Below are 22,037 nucleotides of genomic sequence, written 5' to 3' on the forward strand. Positions count from 1 at the left end.
TTCAAAAATAGCAAAGAAAAAGAGTAACCAGAATCCAGAAACACGTGCAACATGAACCTCGAAGTTCTTCAAATCGAGTCCACAGCCTTGCCACGTGGATCTCAAGACTCCTGCACTTTCCTCCAGACAATTTCAGGCAGATGGCGCCAAACACCCACCCGTCCTCGCTCTCATCCTCTTCGACTTCAACCTTGCTCAATGACTCAATCAGAGACAATCAATGGAGTCTGATCTCAATTAAGTCTCTGAGTCTGATACAGGATAATCTGTCTCCTTCCTGATAGCAGCAGCAAGAAGAAGAAGAGAGATCTTTCAGAATCTGAGGTAGGACTCCAGGTAGTTGCACCTTTGTCCTTATTCCTGCTGTACTCTCTAAAGTTGGCTGCAGAGAAACTTTGTCTCACAAACTTGCTCTTGGTTTCTTCATTATCAGTGAACAGCACCCAAATCATTACAACTGCAGCAATTATGATAAACAGACATTTGGAAAACAAACCCCTCTCTGCTGGTGGAGGATTATACTGCCAAGCAGTGGGCTGTGGTTTTAAATCAAAAAGGAGCCTCCTTTTTGCCAGATTTTTCACTTTTTTGTCTGTTTGTTCAATTCTATTGTCCCAATTTACTACTAATCCTTCATGTAAAAGTTGTTTCGAAAAACACTGTGATCCCTGCTTAAGACCATACTTAGACTGTTAGGGTGTATTCTGGAGTTAGGGTATACAGCAAATATTAATTTCACCAGCAAACAATCTTGAAACATGAATGTGGATCATAGATTGAATTTAAAATGCAGCCGCAACAAGAATTTTCCCTGAGCTGTGGATTATACTTGATTGCAAACTGGACAATGCTGATTTCGGGTGTCTGGAGTGTGGGTGCGAAGAAGGAGGTGTTTGAAAACTATATGTGATTCAAGGGAAGCATTGTAGATACATTGTAACTATAGAATTGTCCTGCTGTTACCTTTGATCTTTAGCATATAAAAGTGTCATGTAATATTGGATTGGGAGGCCTCTTCCTACAAGAGTGTCTCAATATGATGCCTGCTGCTCATTTTTGTTGAATAAAACACTTCTATATCCACTAGCTTCAATGGCACTCCAGTGACTACGTTCACATTACAAGCACTACAGCACAGAAACAGACCATTTGGCCCATCTAGTCCATGCCAAACTGTTATTCTTCCCTGGTCCCATCAACCCACACCTGGACCATAGTCCTCCAGACTCCTCTCATCCATGTACTTATCCAAATTTCTCTTAAATGTTTAAATCAAACCCGCATCCACCACTTATGCTGGCAACTCGTTCCATGCTCTCGTGACCGCCCGAGTTCCCCCTCATGTTCCCCTTAACATTTCACCTTTCACCATCAACACACAACCTCTAATTCTAGTCTCACCAACCTCAGTGAGAAAGTTTGCTTGCATCTACCCTACCTATACCCCTCAACATTTTTTACACCTCGATCAAATCTCCCCTCATCCTCCAACGCTCCAGGGAATGAAGTCCGAACTGATTCGACTTTCCCTTTAACTGAGGTAATCAAGTAAATTTCCCCTGTACTCTTTCAATCTAATTTATAACTTTCCTGTTTCACTTATCTACTTGGAGCATCGTGTTCAGGTCTGGTCGCCTCTTTATAGGAAGGATGTGGAAGTTTTAGTAACAGTACAGAGGGGATTTACCGGGATACTGTCTAGATTGGAGAGCAGACCTTAAGAGGATATGTTGAGCAAGCTAGGGCTTTTCTCTTTTGGAGTGAAGGAGGAAAAGAAGTGTGTCAGGAAATGTTGAGAAGGCTTGACCCAAGTGCAGAACAGTGGAGACGATTTAGCGGAGAGCAATCACTTTAACGATAAACTGCAAAATAACAAGCCATGAGGAGCCACAGAACAAGAGAGAATGGATACCTGACACATTAGGGCAACGTGGCAATAAGACTAGGGACAACTAGGCTGGCTGGTTTGATGGGTCAACAAGGACTGTGGATGAGAGCTGGGTTTAAATAGGTCGCAGGTGATGAGTTGGAAATGAGTGGCAGGTGACTCCTGTTAGTTGGGTGCCTGCCTGTGAAGGTCTGACAAAGTGACTTGATAGAGGCATCACATGATAAGAGGCATAGGTGGAGTGGACAGCCAGAAACTTTTTCCTAGGGTGGGATTGGCTATACCAAGGGGACATACTTTCAATGTAATTTGTGGGAAGTTTTTTGTGGTTAGAGGTGATCATAAGACATAGGAGCAGTATTAGGCCATTTGGCCTATCAAGTCTACTCTGTCATTCAATCATGAGTGAATTATTATCCCTCTCAACTTCATTCTCCTGCCTTATCCCTATAACCTTCAATGCTCTTATAAATCAAGAGCCTATCAACCTCTAATTAAGCAGTTGTTTTACAAAAGAGTGTTTTTACAAAGAGAATTGTGGGTGAAGGGAACGCGCTGCTGGGGATGGTGATAGAGGCAAATACTTATATATATTAGAGACATTTAAGAGACTGATTATATAAGAGTACAAGCAAGGATAGGAAAGTTAAACTACAACAAAATTAATAATTCTACACCCTAACCCAACACCATATAGCAACAGGGGGATTTAATTTTAAGTAAAACAATTGAACCAATTAACTCTGGGTTTTTTTATTAATTAAAGGCACCCGTTAGTCTTGCAAGACCATGGATCTGCACGTGGAAAGTCTTCACTCTCCAGGGCACAGGCCTGGGCAAGGTTGTATGGAAGACCGGAAGTTGCCCATGCTGCAAGTCTCCCCTCTCCACAACACTGATGTTGTCCAAGGGAAGGGCATTAGGACCCATACAGCTTGGCACCAGTGTTGTCGCAGAGCAATGTGCGGTTAAGTGCCTTGCTCAAAGACACAACACGCTGCCTTGGCTGGGGCTCGAACTCACAACCTTCAGATCACTAGTCGAACACCTTAACCACTTGGCCATGTGCCCACACAACTCTGGGTTTAAAAGGCTTATATTAGTAATGGGATCCATGAAACTACCAGATTAGTGTTTGCAAACCCAAATAAAAAAAGGTCCCAGATTGAAAACAGTAAATCTCTTTCTCTTTCCACAGATGCTGCTTGATGTGCCAAGCATTTCCAGCCTTTTCTGTTATAAGTAGAATTCCTTTTTTGTTGTTTTCAGCCTCCTTCCCTATTCTCCATTACATCCTCTGCTCCAGAATTCCAGTGTCCTTGCCCAGAAATTTTTGTTTCTTTCCATTGCAAGTTAACAAGCAAAGAAATGAGGGAATGATCTCACCACAGCTGAGCACAAGTTTTCTTGAAAGATTCAAAGCAGAATCTTCCATGCAGTTTGTTTACCCCAGCACAGATAACATTGCTATCTTTTGCTTTATTAAATCAGAAAGGACTTGCTGAAAGTTTGTTGTAGTGTTTGACTTTCTTATTGAAAGTTTGTGGTCAGATGAATGTTGGCTTCAAATGCTGGGATACTGAAATTCTGGTAGAAAGGTTGTTTATATAAAGATCCTTGTGAGGTAAAATGTTCCTAGCTGCTTCATGGAAGTGAACCTCTTCTCCCTTAGATACTTAGTCTGGGAGAAGTATTTCTGATTTTGACTCTAGTGCGCAGGCTGTCCTTTGAATCCAAATGCCACCAAAAAAAAATCTTTCAACTTTTAAAATATGTGATGCTGTTTTTTTAGGAAAAAATTGTGTTTATTTCTCTCAGGAGCAGATTCCAAGAAATGCACAGAATCAAAGATTTATGGAATTAAAGGCTGCCTTGGAACAAACGCAGCAGAAAAAAATGTGATTTCTGCTTTGCAACTGTGGCATTTTATAGAGAAATTGGGTGTGGGTTGTTGTTTTCTGTGTGAGCTTCAACAACTGACTGTATGTAAAGATTTTGAGTCTGATTGTTGGCATTGCCACATCAGACCATATTCACTCATTTTTGGTTTGATTACTGGTCTCCCGTTGCTAGTTGCCAATATCCTACAGCTGGCCCTACTCTCGGGTGAAAAGGCAAACAGCTGACTCCAAATATTCTCCTGCATTCTCTACGATGCTCACTGATCAAACACTGGCAAAAGCGTACTTTTAAAGTTGTCCACATTTTCAATTCTCTCCTTGCTCTGCACGTGACTGTAAGAAACTGCAGAGGCGTGGACATGTCATTGGAACCAACCTCCCCTCTGTAAACTCTGTGTACACTTCTCACTGCCTCGGGTACGTAGCCAACATAGCAAAGACCCTATCCACCCAGGACATTCTCTCTTCTCCTCTCTCCCATCAGGCAGGAGATACAAAAGCCTGAAAGAATGTAGAACCAAACTTCTATCCCACTGTTACCAGACTATTAATGAACCTCCTGTGCAATAAGGTAGACTCTTCCTAAAGACCTTGGGCTCTCTCTTCTCTTTTGACCAAGCTTTTGATTTGCTCATACAGCATGCTTCACTGTCAGCTATGCCTTGAGCAGCACTGTAGTGCCTTGGAATATCTTAGTACTTTAAATGTGCTGAAGTAAAATGGTACTGCTTCTTTAGGTAGGGACTATCAGAGATTACAGACAGAGCAACTGAAAAGAGCGCTGTCGGTGACGGAATATTCAAACAGGGGATCAACAAGGTGTCAGAACTGGAGGATTGTGGGGAACTGTAGAGGTGAAGAAAGCTACAAAGATAAGTGCTCAATTTCTCCTACCTTTGCTTAACAGGATGGGATACTTCTTGGAGCTGTAGGGGCCTACGACTGGACAGGTGCCATCTTAAAGCAAACCAGCTATGGACGAGTGATTCCCCCCAGGGAAGCATATCTGAAGGAATTCCCAGAGGAACTGAAGAATCATGGAGCCTACCTTGGTGAGTAGACATCCCAAAACTACAACCTTGTTACAGCCCTTTAGATAGAATATTCTACAAAGACATCTGAGTCCTTCTAAAGCAATTCTGGGGTGTATTTATTTGCATGTCTAGCATTATTAGACTGTTATACTGAGAAGAGCAGCTCGTAATAATAAGTGTCTTTGCCTGGTTTGAAGAGGCTTAGACCATAAGACATAGGATAAGAATTAGACCATTTGGCCCATCGAGTCTGCTCCACCATTCTTCAATCATGGCAGATTTATTGTGGTGCAGCACCAATATACTGCAACACATAAAATCAAATTAAATAAGGAGTGCAAAAAGAGCAAAAATAGTGAGGTAGTGTTTGTGTGTTTATTGTCCATTTAGAAATCTGATAGCAGAGGGGAAGAAGCTATTCCTAAAACATTGAGTGTGTGTCTTCAGGCTCCTGTACCTGCTCTCTGGTGATAGCAATGAGAAGCGGCCATGCCCTGGATGGTGAGGACGCTTTATGGTGAATGCTGCCTTTCTGTGGCACCACCTTTTGAAGATGTCCCTCATGCTAAGAATCCACTGGCTGAGTTTCAACCCTTCTGCAGCCTCCATTCCAGATCGCGGTGCAACCAGTTAGAAAGCTCTCCACAGTACATCTGTTGAAACCTGCTGCAATATGCCCTAGTTACTCCAGACTGGGTTTTCTTGCACTCCAGATGTGTTTTATTTCTAACAGAACATTCTTGTTAATTAGAAAACTAGTTTAAGTTTCTAACAGAGAAGCAATGTTGCAAAACCTCGAAGTCTGGTGAACTTGAGACATAATTTTATATGTTCTCATTCCATACATGATTCATAAAACATGGCAATTATACTGTAATAAATCTGACATAGTAAGATCCCACAAGCAACAGTGATATAATCATCTTTGTAAGGCATAGGTTTTAGTACAAATCCTGGGGCAGGACATCTGTCCTTCTCTGAATCGTGCCTGGTGATCTTTGCCATCTTGAGAGGGCAAATGGGGTCTCATTTCCACGTTTCATGTGAAAGACGGTGACTTCTAACTGTGTTGTGCTCCTTCGAGACTGCAGTGCAGTGTCAGTTCAGATATCAGGAGAGGGGCTTGAACCCACAACAATCTGGCTCAGAGGCTGGTACAAGAATGGAAAATGCTCACCGTTTCAGGTGGCGCCTGTAGAGGATGAAACGCAGATGTGATGAAGGCTGAGGCTAAGTTTGGGCCTGGACTCAGTGGAATCTAGAAACCAGAAGAGTTTGGGATAGATGCATGCACAGGAGTGGTATGAAGGGCTATGATTCAGGAGCAGGTCAATGGGACTAGGCTGAATGATAGTTCACATCGACTAGATGGGCCAAAGGGCCTAAGTCTGTGTTGTTGCGCTCTATGTTCCAGGTAGTATAGTGTGCTATGATCCAGGTACAGGTCAATGCAACTAGGCAGAATAAGAGTTCAGCATGGACGAGATGGGCCAAAGGGCCTGGTTCAGTGCTATGGTCCCCTATGACTCTATGATTCTATAAAACTAAGCACTAAGATTGAAGCATATAAGGTTCTGAAATGGCGTAACAAGTTAAGTGGTAAAAGTACACTTCCACTCATGGGAAACCAGAACTTCGGCTTCAGATGTTGTCCTTTTGTCCTTTCAAGCTGAAATTCCTCTGAGAGGATCATGGGTCTTTGAAGTCTGCTCTCTGCAGGCTGGAGTGGAGGCTGAATCTTGAAAGCATTCAAGGCCAATTTTTGGTCAACACAGAAGTTGTGGAGTTCAGTGGGGGGGGGGTGGAAATGGAGCTGAGGCCAACATCAGATCAACATGATGGAACAGACTCCAGATGCCAAATGGTCTACTTCTTGTATTTCTTATGTTCCTACGAGCTTAGAGTTAACGTTTTGGATCAATGAGATCCCCGCCCCCCCCCCCCCAGAGACCTGATACCCATGAAACGCCAACACTCTGTGTTTTGTCTTGCAGGGTACACTATTACCTCGGTGATGCCAAGGTCAGGAAGGCGATGGTACGTGTCAGGTGCTCCCAGGTTCAACCACACTGGAAAGGTCATTATATTCATTATGAGGAATAATGGAGATATCACAGTGCAGCAGTCGCTGAAGGGACAACAGGTGAGTGAGGTGACTGGGGCAGAACAATCCCATTTATCACTGTCCCGTTGACTTTCTGCACACATGTGGGACAGATGTGCTTTGGACACATGTCAGTTCGCCCTCTCCAGCACCTGTTCGTGTCGAGCCTCTCCGGATGTAGGATAAACGGAGTGGAGCTCATCAAGAAAATGTCACTGAGGGAGAGCCTCCCACTTTACAGTGGCAAATCTCCCAGCTGTTCCTGGCTGCTTAAGCTAAAAGAGAGATTGTATGTTGCTGGTGATCTTTGCCAGGAATCCTCGCTCTGGTCATTATAGTCATTGGGTTGTTTCGAAAAATATGTGACAGTTTTAGCAACTGCTTTTATTTTTAATAAATAAGACAAAAGCTGCAGGAAGTTTCATATTGCTAATACAAAGGAAAAAGTGCTAGGCAAACTTAAAGGTCTTAAGGTGGATAAGTTACTTGGACCAGATGGACTACATCCCCGAGTCCTGAGAGAGGGAAGTGATAACAGATGCATTGGTCATGATCTTTCAAGAATCATTTGATTGTGGCATGGTCCCGGTGGACTGGAAAATTGCAAATGTCTTTTCACTCTTTAAGAAGGAAGGAAGGCAAAAGAAAGGAAATTATAAACCAATTAGCCTAACCTCAGTGGTTGGGAAAGTGTTGGAGTCTATTATTAAGGATAAGGTTTCGGGGTATTTGGAGACTAATGATAAAATAAGTCAAAGTCAGCTCAGGTTCTGTAAAGGGAAATCTCGCCTGACAAATCTGTTAGCCAGGGAAGTAACACGTAGGGTGGACAAAGGAGAGGCAGTGGACAATCTACTTGGATTTTCAGAAGGTATTTGATAAGGTGCCACACGTGAGGCTGCTTAACAAGAGAAAATCTCATAGCATTACAGGAAAGATACTGGGACGGATAGAAGAATGGCTGACAGCCAGGAGGCAGCAAGTGGGAATAAAGGGGGCCTTTTCTGGTTGGCTGCCAGTGGCTAGTGGTGCTACTCAGGGATCAGTATTGGGACCGCTACTTTTCACATCATTTGCAGATGGTACGAAGAGAGGTGGAGAGGTAGGTAGTGCTGAGGAAGCATTGTGATTGCAGCAGGGACTTGGACAAATTGGAAGAATGGGCAAAAAAGTGGCAGATGGAATACAGTGTTGGGAAACGTATGATAATACATTTTGGTAAAAGGAACAATAGTGCAGATTATTATCTAAATGGGGAGAAAATTCAAACATCAGAGGTGCAAAGGAATTTAGGAGTCCTCCTACAAAACTCCCAGAAGGTTAATTTACAGGTTGAGTCTATGGTAAGGCAAATGCAATACTGGCATTTATTGCAAGAGGAATAGAATATAAAAGCAAGGAGATAATGTTGAAGCTTTATAAGACACTAGTCAGGCCGCACTTGGAGTACTTTCAACAGTTTTGGACCCCATATCTCAAAAAGAATGTGTCGTCATTGGAGAGAGTTCATGAGGATGATTCCGGGAAAGAAGGGTTTATCATATGAAGAACGTTTGGCAGCTTTGGGCCTGTACTCACTGGAATTTAGAAGCATGCAGAGGGATCTCATTGAAACCTAGTGAATGTTAAAAGGACTAGATAATGCGAATGTGGAGAGGATATTTCCTATGGTGGGGTTATCCAGAACTAAAGGGCACAGTCTCAAAATTGAGGGGCGACCTCTTAGAACAGAGATAAGGAGGATTTTTTTTTGAGCCAGAGAGTAGTGAATCTGTGGAATGCTCTGCCACAGACTGCGGTGGAGGCCAAGTCCATGGGTGTATTTAAGGCTGAAGTTGATAGTTTTCTGATCGGTCAGGGCATCAAAGGATATGGTGAAAAGGCAGGTGTGTGGGGTTGAGTAGGATCCAGGATCAGCCATGATGAAATGGCAGAGCAGACTCAATGGGCTGAATGGCCTAATTCTGCTCCTATGACTTACGGTCTTGTGGTCTAACCTGTTTCCTCGAAGAGTATACCGGTCACTTCAGCACTTTAATGGGATTCTCTCTCAATCTGCTCAGTGTACACACAAATTTCAAGTTTGATTGTCATTCAACCATTGCCCATGAATACAGCCAGATGAAACCGGGTTCCCCTAGGGCTCAGGTGTCTACAGTCACACACAGCCAGATATTGTTCGCTCGTTACGTGTCGTGTAATATGATGTAGGCGACCACAACATACCTCAACCCCTCCACCCTACATATATACCACTTGTATGAAGAAAGAGAATCCCCTCACATTCTTTCCCCTCTCGCCTTAAACGTGTGCCCTCTAGTTCTCGATTACCCAAGGCTGAGTGTTTTCGCCCTATCGATACCGCTCATGGCCGCATGCACCTCTATAAGATCACCTCTCAGGCTCCAACTCTCCAAAGAATAAATTCCTGGCCTGTCTAACCTCTCTCCATATCTTAGTCATAGAGCATTACAGCATAGAAACAGGACCTTCGACCCATTTAGTCTGTGGCAGCCTGGTCTTCTGCCTCGTCCCAACTACTTGCACCTGACCATAGGGCTCCATACCCCTCTCATCAAAGTATATATCCCAACTTCTCTAAATTGTTACATCTTTAGAATGTGGGGGGAAACCAGAGCACCCAAAGGAAACCCACATGGTCATGGGGAGAACGTCCTTAAAGATGGCGATGGAATTGAGCCTGGGTTACTGGCGCTAAATAGTGGTTTGCTACGCTGCCATCCCAGCCCCACACATGAGCAGGTCCTCCCCAGGTTAAGAAAGGGCTCCTTTCCAGTGAACTGTTTGTAACTCAGGCATTCACAAGTCGGAAATGTAGACAAGAACTGAGTTCCCACGCGACAGAAGATACCTGAAATCCTACAACAGGCAGTAAACCCATCCCGACCGCCTGGTCAAAGCTCATTCATATATACGGGCTGTACATTCTGTATGTCGAGAGTTCACGAGCTTGGGGTGAGGGGAGGGGGACTTGCACACAGAATACTTCATAATAATGTTTAAATCATCTGGTGAATCACTCTCTCCCCCCACGTTTCTTTTTAAGATTGGCTCCTACTTCGGAAGTGAGATCGCTCCAGTGGACGTGGATGTTGATGGAGTGACAGACATCTTGTTGGTTGGTGCCCCCATGTATTTCAGTGACGGCAAGGAGAAGGGTAGAATCTACATCTACTCTCTCAGCAAGGTAAATGCCAGTAGGTTGTTTTGGAATGACCACAACTTCCTTGAGATCTGTCTCCCTCTCCGACGTCATTCTGCTACAATTCCGATAGGGTTAGTCATAGTCGTAGTCATAGTCATACTTTATTGATCCCAGGGGAAACTGGTTTTTGTTACAGTTGCACCATAAATAATTAAATAGTAATAAAACCATAAATAGTTAAATAGTAATATGTAAATTATGCCAGGAAATAAGTCCAGGACCAGCTTATTGGCTCAGGGTGTCTGACCCTCCAAGGGAGGAGTTGTAAAGTTTGATGGCCACAGGCAGGAATGACTTCCTATGACGCTCTGTGTTGCATCTCGGTGGAATGAGTCTCTGGCTGAATGTTAGAGCACGGGACTGGGAATGGGGCCCACAATCATGCTGTCCTGTGGCCATCTTGAGAAGCTCGGTTGCCTAGTGGTTATCAGGAGGCTAACAGTGTCATCAGCCAAGGGTCACCAGCTTCTACTTCCTCGGAAGGCGAAAGAAATTGCATGGCAGTTACTTTCCCAGGTGCTCCATCTGCACTGCCCAAACCCACGTCCTTCACCCCCAAAAAAGGACAAGGCAGTGCACGTACCTGAACGTTCCCAGGAAAACCAGCATCATGTGGAGTTAGACATATATTTAGTGGCCACTTTATTAGGTACAGGAGTGGGGACTTGTTCTGGTCTTCTGCTGCTGTAGCGCAACCACTTTAAAGATGCTCTTCTGCGCACCACTGTTGTAACGCACAGTTACTTGAATTATTGTTGCCTGCCTGTCAGCTTGAACCATTCTGGCCAGTTTCCTCTGATCACTTTCAATAACAATGTGTTTTTTCCCACAGAACTGCCACTGACTGTTTTTTTTGTTTGTTTTTCACACCATTCTCTGTAAATTTCAGAGTATTGTGCATGGAAATATCAGGGAATCAGCAATTTGCAAGATACTCAAACCACCCTGTCTGGCACCAACAATCATTCCACGGTCAAAGTCCGTGATTGTATTTCTTCCCCATTCTGAGGTTTGGTCCAAACAACAACTGAATCTCTTGACCATGTCGACATGCTTTTATGCATTGAGTTGCTGCACATGATTGGCTGATGAGATATTTGCATTAACGAGCAGGTGTACAGGGTTACCTAATAAAGAGGTCACTGGGTGTTTCATTCTAGTTCTTTATCATTCACCTTTTGAAATCCTGAACTCCCTACACAACAACCATGTGAAAGCACCTTCACCAGAAGGACTGCTGGGGTTCAAAGAGGAGCTCACCACCATCTTATCAAAACCAATTAACAGTTGGACATTAAAGAATGGTGTTTACCTGTGACACCCCTTTCCTAAAACTCATTGGCATCTGAAAATGTTAAGCAATGCCGTGCTATGTTGGCACCAGGATGTGTGGAGACTCTTGCGGAATGCCCCCAGCACACCCTTGGGTGCTTTAGTTGTTAATGTAAATGATGCATTTCTCTGTATTTTTCAATGGACACGTGATAAATAAACTGGACTCATGAATCTTAAAACAATAATTTAGAAAGAAAGATTAGACATGGACGGTGAAGTCTGGCTTTGGCAGGAATGCCCATATCTGCAGGAACAGGAGAATTCACTCCTGAGAGATGAAATGCCAGTGCCATTCATCAGAATAACAACTTCTATCTGTCTACTCCTGTTACATCACTGAGGTTAGGGCAGCAATGAACGTCTTTCATCTCCGGAGGTGTTCAGGGCTTCCTTCATCGTGTCAGTAGCTTCCTCTCGGTTTTCACTACTGTCAGTCATGCAAGTCCCAGGTGGAGACTCAGGAATACCATCACACTCAGATGTAGAAGGATTCTTCAATGCTGTTACTGTAACAGTTTTGTTTGACCAGTCAGGGTTGTTGGCCCTGAGCTGAACCCCCGAACCTGGAGGACCAGTGGACCAGTCTTAGCCCAGCCTCTACCCTTTGACCTGTTTGGCATGGGTGACCCCACCAAGATCCAAAGCCTAAAGACCTGACTCCAGCCAGCGTAGCTCTCTGGGTGCAAACGCATGTAAGCCTCCAAACCACAACAAGGTTGCGCTCCTCGGAGAAATAATAACTTCATTCAGTCTCAAGCTGCAGGAGGTGCCCGGCAGGTCAGGCAGCACCTGCGGAGAGAAGCGGACAGTCAACTTTCCAGGTCGGGACCCTTCTTCTAGACAGATGCTGCCTGACTAGAGTTCCTCCTATAGTTTGTGTGCTGCTGTCTGCAGTCCCTATGTTGCCAACTGTATCGAGTCTCTAAGGATCTAAGCCTGTATGTAAAGTTCATTTTATATATGAGATTTATTTTTGTATTGGTTTCAGCTTCCTGTATAATTTGAACGTAATTTTAGTACAAGACTCTGCTGTTACATTTAGAACTTACTGGTTTGTTTTACAGAGGGTTTTCATTTTCAATAGTTTTCTGGAAATTTCCGACACCTCACAGAACTCCCGCTTTGGCTCCGCCATCGCTGCTGTTCGTGATCTCAACTATGATGCGTTCAACGACGTGGTGGTGGGAGCACCACTGGAAGACGACCACCGCGGGGCGGTCTACATATTTCACGGATACAACAGAAACATCCTGAAGAGCTACAAACAGGTACCTCCTCCAACCCTACACTCCGTGGAGGTTCCGAGCCCACCTGAAACCTTGGCTGACAGGGGTCTCGCAATGCGACTCTTTCTGCAGTCCCACTCTTGCGTAAGAATGCTCTGTACAAAAGCATCAGGCCAGATAACTTCACCACCCTTAGTATTGTCAAAGAGCCCTCCCACCCACCCCACATTCTCCTTGATCCTGTACCATCAGGCAGGAGGACAAAGACCGTTAGGTTGGGGAACAGCTTCTTATCCCAGGCTGTGAGGCTACTGAACTCCCTGCTACCACCCGGGTCTCATCACGTATGAAGCACCACTGGCGTTATACTGATAACTTTTTAACTTGAGTGATAAATGCGCCTTATGCTAAACGCCAATCTTCTGCAATGTTTTGTTGTTTGTTAATTTATTTGTGGTAATATTACTTTATTGTTGTGTGTGAGTTACAGTACTGTGCAAAAGTCTCAGGCACACATAAATATAGCTAAGGTGCCTAAGGCATATTTGCATGTACTGTATTTGTCACCAGTGGAGTGGAGAGTGAGTTTGTAAATCTGGTGCAAGCAAAGGATGTTGGGAATGGTGAGGGTAGAGTGTCACACGAGGGACGTGGGGCAGGTGGCAAAGAAGAAATGACCTTGGCAGACACACTTGCCAAGGTCATTTGATTCCAAACAACTGGTTTACTGATTATTACAGAATGTCTCTCCGGTGCTTCCCGCTCCCTCAGCTCTCCCTGCCCCCTTCCCACTCCCAGTCCACACTAGAGACCCATATCAGAATCTTGTTTATCATCACCCACATACATCATGAAATTTGTTTTTTTTTGTGGCAGCAGTACAGTGCAATACATTAAATTACTACGGTACTGTACAAAAGTCTTAGGCACCCTAGCAATATATATGTGCCAAAGACTTTTGCACGGTACTGTATATGTACATTGGAACGTTGTTTCGTTCGGCAGTATACATATGTACAGTTGAATGACAATAAACTTGAATTTAAACTTGAGCCACTACCCCACAACAGGTCAGGCAGTATCTACGGCGGGGAGAAAAATATTTTTTCGTAATTCCTCTTTGTTCGTGAGTTACCTGCAAATGAATCGTCTCAGTCTCCCTCTATCAAGTCCCTCAGGGTCTTTGCCAGTTTGTCTTCTTTTGCACATTGGCTTTTTTCAGTAACACACATAAATGCTGAAGGAACTCAGCAGGCCAGGCAGCATCTATGGAAAAGAGTACAGTTGACGTTTCGGGCCCAGACCTTCATCAGGACTGCCCTGATGGAAGGACTCAGCTCAAAACATTGACTGTACCATAATGCTGCCTGGCCTGCTGAGTTGCTCCAGCATTTTGTGAGTGAGGTTGTGTTCATGGGTTCAATGTCCATTCAGAAGAGCGGACGAAGCTGTTCCTGAATCATTAAGGGTGTGCTTTCAGGTTCCTGTACCTCCTTCCTGATAGTAGCAATGAGAAGAGTGCATGTCCTAGGTGACAGGGGTCTTTAATGATGGATGCTGCCTTTCTGAGACATCACTCCTTGAAGATGTCCTGGATGCTGGGGAGGCGAGTGCCCATGATGGAGCTGACTGAGTTTACAACTTTCTGCAGTTTGTTTAAATGAATCTCAAGGTAATACAAACCTAAATTATCTAACTTCTGTTGATAGGACAACCAATTAAAATGCTACAAAGCTCTATGAAGAGCAGGAAATATCCTTCCCCTCATCCTGAGTCCTGGCCTATGTTTACCCCTCACCTGCCACTTAGAAATAGGTTGCTGGGTTATTAACGCAAACACGAGGAAATCTGTAGATGCTGGAAATTCAAGCAACACACACAAAAAATGCTGGTGAACGCAGCAGGCCAGGCAGCATCTCTGGGAAGAGCTAGAGTCAACGTTTCGGGCCGAGACCCTTCGTCAGGACTGCTGGGTTATTAACTCATTTCTCGCTGCCTCAGGGAGCTTGGTGTGCACGAATTGGCTTACAAGAGAGACTACATTTCAAAGGATCAGAATTCATAAGCCACTTTTAGATGTCCTTAACTATGCTATACAAATGCAAGATCTCCTTACTCTTTTATTTCTTAGTTCAAAATAAACTTATTGATAAATAGAACCCCAAATATAATCTTACAGCAACTAAGAATCTTAAGCCATTTCCTCAGTGAATGAAATTGGCTGGTGGCAAGTGTTGATGAGGCTATTTGTGGTTAATCATTTCTGCCAGTAGTTATGAGGTTGTGAGGTCACTTGAGTGAAAACAAATGTCCTTAATAATTTAAATAGGCAGAGTAATTTAAGTCATGTTAACTAAAAGCATGGCCCTACACAATAATGACACACAAATTCTTGAAGCATTCCATTTTTTTTGTGATAGTCTTGATTATGGTTTGCAGTAGTGACCTAGCCAATGACTCGGCTTTCCCTATTTCAGTGATGGTCATTTTAACCTTATCAATCAATGCTAGAATATGGTTGGACCTGTGAACCACCTTCATTTTCTCAATCACGAGAAGGATTAGAGTCGGGTCCAACATAATAGGGTTCCCCTTGTCCTCACCTACTGCCCCACCAGCCTCCGGGTCCAACATATTATTCTCCGTAACTTCCGCCACCTCCAACGGGATCCCACCACTAAGCACATCTTTCCCTCCCCCCACTCTCTGCTTTCCACAGGGATCGCTCCCTATGCGAACTCCCTTGTCCATTCGTCCCCCCCCATCCCTCCCCACTAATCTCCCTCCTGGCACTTATCCTTGTAAGCGGAACAAGTGCTACACATGCCCTTACACTTCCTCCCTTACCACCATTCAGGGCCTCAGAGAGTCCTTCCAGGTGAGGCAACACTTCACCTGTGAGTCAGCTGGGGTGATATACTGCGTCCGGTGCTCCCGATGTGGCCTTCTATATATTGGCAAGACCCAACGTAGACTGAGAAATCATTTCGCTGAACACCTACGCTCTGTCTGCCAGAGAAAGCAGGATCTCCCAGTGGCCACACATTTTAATTCCACGTCCCATTCCCATTCTGACATGTCTATCCACAGCCTCCTCTACTGTCAAGATGAAGCCACACTCAGGTTAGAGGAACAACACCTTATATTCCATCTGGGCAACCTCCAACCTGATGGCATGAACATTGACTTCTCAAACTTCCGCTAATGCCCCACCTCCCCTTCGTACCCCATCCGTTATTTATTTATATACACACATTCTTTCTCTCTCTCCTTTTTCTCCCTCTGTCCCTCTCACTATACCCCTTGCCCATCCTCTGGGTTTTTCCCCCCCTCCCCCTTTTCTTTCTCCCTGGGCCTCCTGTCCCATGATCCTCTCGTATCCCTTTTGCCTATCACCTGTCCAGCTCTCGGCTCCATCCCTCCCCCTCCTGTCTTCTCCTACCATTTTGGATCTCCCCCTCCCACTTTCAAATCTCTTACTGGCTCTTCTTTCAGTTAGTCCTGACGAAGGGTCTCGGCCTGAAATGTCGACTGTACCTCTTCCTAGAGATGCTGCCTGGCCTGCTGCGTTCACCAGCAACTTTGATGTGTGTTGGTTAGAGTCCAGGTGCTGGCTTTAGAGAGCAAGACCTGGGTGCGCGCCGCGATCCTGGAAGTAATTGCAGGCTGCACATTGGAACGCGGTCCAGGAGTTCTACAGGGTGGAGAGGAGGAGAGAGCACTTTGGTCATTGCTGCTGGCAAGGAATTATAGAACATCCTCTTGGATCAGCACTACTTTAAAGTGTGATAAGTTCTTGGAGCAATTAGTGACACTGGATTCAGTTTTATGTCTGAAAGATGATTTGAAGAAAGCACAGTCCAGTTGGTCATAGTAATGCACCTTTAAGTTGGACTGTCAACTGCCATTTAAAGACAGAAGAAGTCAAGTGAACTTGGTTCAGTTCCTAAGTGCTCTCCTCATCGACTTCCTTCCCTTCCTCCTCTGGAGTTAAAGTAGGGTAGCTGGTTGTGCTCAGATCGGTTTCAGAAGCCAGCTGCATCTGAGACTTTTCCTCCTCTGTTGTTTGTACTCAAGCAGGCACGGTAACAGTAGAAATTCTCACATTAACAAATGGTGAGCCAATAGTGGACCGCAGTCGAAGGCAGAAGCCTGCAGGTGCTGGGAATCTGAAATGAGACCAGGAAATGCTGGAAAACCGCAGCAGTTTGAGCACCATCTGTGGAAGTAGAGATGGGGCTAACGTCTCAGATCAGAACTGTTCTGCTGATTGACCTGAAGCGTTAACTGTTTCAGCCCTCACAGATTCTGCCTGACTTGCTGAGGGTTTTAAGGTCTTTCTGGTTTTGATCTGGCATCTGTTCCTGCCACGGCCCTGTGTACGTGAACTGACACTGGCTCCAAGTCTAGGCATGCCTCCGTTTCAAAATTTCCCTAATGATGATTAGATTCTCCCCTTCCTGGTCCAGTGATGTTAGAGCCAACATAAAGCAAGGGCCAGAAGTATTGTTGAGGATCCCGAATAACCTATCCCACAATCTTTTTGACCTACTACCATCAGGAAGGAGGTACAGGAGCTTTAGGACTAGGACAGGTAACAGCATCTTCCTTTAGGCTGTGATCTAATGTATACCCTGCCACGCTGAGGTCTCATCACTAGATCAGTGAACTGTTGACTTGAGCTGCACACTACATGCACTTTGAATTATATTTTATTAACTTATTTGTAGTAATATTTTGTCTTATGTGCTGTGTGTAATATATGTTTTCCAGTTGAGCTGTGGTCCAGGAGATCATTGTTTCATTGGGTTGTATATACGTGCAGTCAGAGGATAATAAATTTGAACTTGAACACATTCAGCTGCTCCTTAGATTAACGTTAACTGACTGACAATAGAACAAGTGAGATCTTCCCAGTCTGCGCTGCTCTCTATACTTCTGAGCAATAATTTCCCTCTGATCAGGATCAGAGGAAGGTTAACTGTTGAAGGTAGATTGTTATACTTTCAGAGACAGTAAGTTATGACCAAAAGTATGGAATACTAGATGGGCCAAAGGGCCTGTTTCTATGTTATAGTGTTCTATGACTATCTCACTATTCTTTATTGCTCTCTTTATCTACTTATTTTTGTAACTTATAGTCATTTTTGCACCATGCTGCAGCCACAAAACAACAAATTTTACAATATATTATATGTCAATGATAATAAAGCTGATTCTATTTCTATTTGTGCCTCTTATCCCACAGTAATCTCAATGAGTCTAAAGGGCATAGTTGCAGGCAGGCAATATATTTTGGTCTTGCCAGTAATTCCTACATCCCATGAATGAGTTAAGAAAAAACGTATAAGCACAGTGACCGACTCAGCATGTTGGTGACATTACTAGAAGTAAAACCCTAATACTTAAGTAAATGGCAGAATTGGCCCTACATCGTCCAGATGGCAACTGTGCTCTCCTGTCTGTTAATATACAACAGAGTTGGCTTGTAAATCAAGCATTCCATTGGTTTAGGCGCTTGAGTTACTTTAAAGTTACAGTACCAAAGTTCTACCCAGGTGGCCATGATTTAAGCTGCAGGCTTGTCCATTACCTCATTTAATGACTGTAGCTGGAATTTACATCAGCAACTGGATTCAAGGTTCTGCATACCCAGACCTGGGCTTCTCTCTCTCCTCTGGTTTCTACCAGAGTTTAATAAAGCCAGAGGTATCAATTTAGGGTAGTGGGTCAGAAATTTAGAGGGAAGTTGAGAGGGGGCCTTTGTCACCCAGAGAGTGGTGAGTACCTGAGATGCAAGAGATTCTGCAGATGCTGGAAATCCAGAGTAACATACACACAAAATGATATTACCTTCAGGAAGGAGGTACAAGAGCCTTTAGGTCTCACACCACCAGGTTCAGGAACAGTTATTACCCTACAACCATCAGGTCCCACACCACCAGGTTCAGGAACAGTTATTACCCCTCAACCATCAGGTCCCACACCGCCAGGTTCAGGAACAGTTATTACCCTACAACCATCAGGTCCCACACCACCAGGTTCAGGAACAGTTATTACCCCTCAACCATCAGGTCCCACACCACCAGGTTCAGGAACAGTTATTACCCCTCAACCATCAGGTCCCACACCGCCAGGTTCAGGAACAGTTATTACCCTACAACCATCAGGTCCCACACCACCAGGTTCAGGAACAGTTATTACCCCTCAACCATCAGTTCCCACACCACCAGGTTCAGGAACAGTTATTACCCCACAACCATCAGGTCCCACACCGCCAGGTTCAGGAACAGTTATTACCTCTCAACCATCAGGTCCCCACACCACCAGGTTCAGGAACAGTTATTACCCCTCAACCATCAGTTCCCACACCACCAGGTTCAGGAACAGTTATTACCCCACAACCATCAGGTCCCACACCGCCAGGTTCAGGAACAGTTATTACCCCTCAACCATCAGGTCCCCACACCACCAGGTTCAGGAACAGTTATTACCCTACAGCCATTAGGTCCCACACCACCAGGTTCAGGAACAGTTATTACCCCTCAACCATCAGGTCCCACACCACCAGGTTCAGGAACAGTTATTACCCCTCAACCATCAGGTCCCACATCACCAGGTTCAGGAACAGTTGTTACCCCTCAACCATCAGGTCCCACACCACCAGGTTCAGGAACAGTTATTACCCCTCAACCATCAGTTCCCACACCGCCAGGTTCAGGAACAGTTATTACCCCTCAACCATCAGGTCCCACACCGCCAGGTTCAGGAACAGTTGTTACCACTCAACCATCAGGTCCCACACCACCAGGTTCAGGAACAGTTATTACCCCTCAACCATCAGGCTCCTGAACCAATATGGATAACTTTACTCACCAAAGCTCTGAACTGATTTTACAACCTACAGACTCACTTTCAACTCATGTTCTCAGTTTTTTTTATTTGCACTACTTGTTTTCATTTGCACACTAGTGGTTTGACAGCCTTTGTTTACATATAGATTTTCATAAATTCTATTGTATTTCTTTAATTTCCTGTAAACGCCTGCAAGAAACTGGATCTCAAGATAGCATATGAATAAAGACAAAGTCCTTGACATTACACGCTCCAAAGGCCAGACCGAGCTGTGTGTAGACGTGGGTCTGTGAGGTGAATGGACTGGCAGGCAAACGTTCTGAATGATTTTCTTCAGCTAGTAGAACTATTTGGTCAACTTTCTCACCTCCTACCACCCGACTAGTCTAAATATGTAATGGAGTTGTTGATGCAGCATGGGACACGAGATCCATCAATTAGTTCATGGAGGTCCAGGCATTCCATTTGGGAAGCCCTGGGTGTTATAAAGTTTGCAGGAAACCCCTGCCTTCCTTGGCTGTGCTTTGCTCACCACGGGTCAAATTCCACCAGCAAAGGTCCATGGCTGCAGTCTACCACCTCTGCAGGACTTGTATGTGTCCAGGACAAAGAAATCATTGAGGACACTGCCTGGCCAGAAAACTGCCTTTTCAAAAGGTTCCCTTCTGGAAAGCACTAGAGGGCTATTAAAACAAAAACTTCACACCATTTTAAAAGCTAATCTGATCAATCATTCTAGTTAGCCCCTTCCACCCCCTGGATCTATTACCCCAGTCACTGCACTGTAAATACTTTAAACCACTTTTTATAATGCTGTTTACCCCGTAAATACAAGCTGGTATTTATGTATTTATGCAGATTTAATTCTGATTATGATTATGATTATGAGGACACGCAGTCCCCTTTTATTGTTATTTAGTAATGCATGCATTAAGAAATTACATACCTGTCCTTTAACATCTATTTTTTATATTTTATGATACTCTTTATAATTGTTGAATGTTGTTTATGTTGTATGTGGTGCTAGCACACCACAGCAAATCCCTAATACATGTGAATGTATATGGGGAATAAAGTTGATCCTTGATCTGTTCCCCATATCACTCAAAGGTGCCTCTCATCCACTGATCCTCCTTGTCTCTCTTTCCAAGCCAAGAGTGGCGCTCTTGGCCCATCAGCCACTCTACCTACCGGAACACTAAGGGACACACTTCACTCACAGTTTCACTGTGGTTGATGTTTTACAGAGAATCAGTGCCTCTGAGGTCAGTTCTGGCCTGCTGTACTTTGGCCGCAGTATCCACGGACAGCTGGACATGAATGATGATGGGCTGGTGGATTTGGCAGTCGGAGCTCTTGGCAGCGCCGTCCAGTTATGGTTTGTTCATTGATGCATTTATCGTGTTTTTTTTAATGATCTGTTCAGTCACAGATTCCACTGTTAGTCCCAGCTCAACCACTTCTCCACAGAACTGAGCACATGACCTGGGCTGATAACAATCCCAAAAGATTATAGAAAGGCTTTTTTTTAAAAGATCAGCTTTATTTGTCACATGTACATTGAAACATACAGTGAAATGCATTCTTTGCATCAATGACCCACACAGTCTGAACCTGCAAGTGTTGCCACGCCTCTGGCTTCTTCTACTCGGTAACTCTAACCCGTATGTTGTTGACATGAGGGAGGAAACTAGAGCATCCAGTGAAAACCCACAGGGTCACAGGGAGAAGGTACAAACTCCTTAAAGACAGCAGCAGGGATTGAACTCAATATTCCAATTGCTGGCACTGTAAAACATTATGCTCAGCACTACGTGGTTCACAGTTCTGTCCCTGGTCCAGAGTGAGTTAACTGATTTCACTAACAAGAGAAAATCTGCAGATGCTGGAAATCAAAGCAACACACACAAAATGCTGGAGGAATCCTGCAGGGCTGGCAGTATCTATCCTTCCTCCTACCCCCCCTTTCTTCCTTCCATGCCCTTCTGTTTTATTTTCAAATCTTTTTATTGTTATATTATACAGAAAAAAATAACAAGTACATTGAAGTAACAATACTTAGAATGTCTCCAAAAAGACATTATCTTAAAAATTGAAAATAAAACTTGTGAAAACAAAAAAAACCTACTAAGCAGAAAAAGTGAGAAAATAAAAAGAACCCATTAGGTGTACAACCCCGGAGCCATGCCTCATACAAAAAGCTTCTAAAAATAAACATCAAACCGCCAGCAAGAAAAGAAAATATACCAAAAAATTTACAATTAGATCATGGAAAGAATCTATCAATTAGCTCAAATGATAATAACGAGCAAATGAGCCCCATCTTTTCTCAAAATCAAATAAAGATTCAAAGGTTCGACTTCTAATTTTCTCCAAACTAAGACATAGCATCGCTTGAGAGAACCATTGTGACAAAGTGGGAGCTGATGTATCCTCCACTTCCACAAAATGGCCCTCCTAGCTATCAA

The 22,037-nt window shown here is 44.1% G+C and overlaps 1 protein-coding gene across 2 annotated transcripts in view; it reads left to right on the plus strand.

Annotated features, from left to right (window-relative positions):
- itga11a (integrin, alpha 11a) overlaps positions 1-22,037 on the plus strand; it is a 215,769-nt gene that overhangs the window by 117,182 nt on the left and 76,550 nt on the right. For both annotated transcript variants that reach the window (XM_063066150.1, XM_063066151.1), the window contains exons 11-15: positions 4,697-4,841; positions 6,818-6,966; positions 9,995-10,135; positions 12,553-12,756; positions 20,817-20,947. In XM_063066150.1, coding sequence (XP_062922220.1) covers positions 4,697-4,841; positions 6,818-6,966; positions 9,995-10,135; positions 12,553-12,756; positions 20,817-20,947 — 770 coding nt within the window. The remainder of the gene's footprint in view (positions 1-4,696; positions 4,842-6,817; positions 6,967-9,994; positions 10,136-12,552; positions 12,757-20,816; positions 20,948-22,037) is intronic.

Source organism: Mobula hypostoma, chromosome 13 (assembly GCF_963921235.1).
Source record: "Mobula hypostoma chromosome 13, sMobHyp1.1, whole genome shotgun sequence".
Taxonomy (NCBI): domain Eukaryota; kingdom Metazoa; phylum Chordata; class Chondrichthyes; order Myliobatiformes; family Myliobatidae; genus Mobula; species Mobula hypostoma.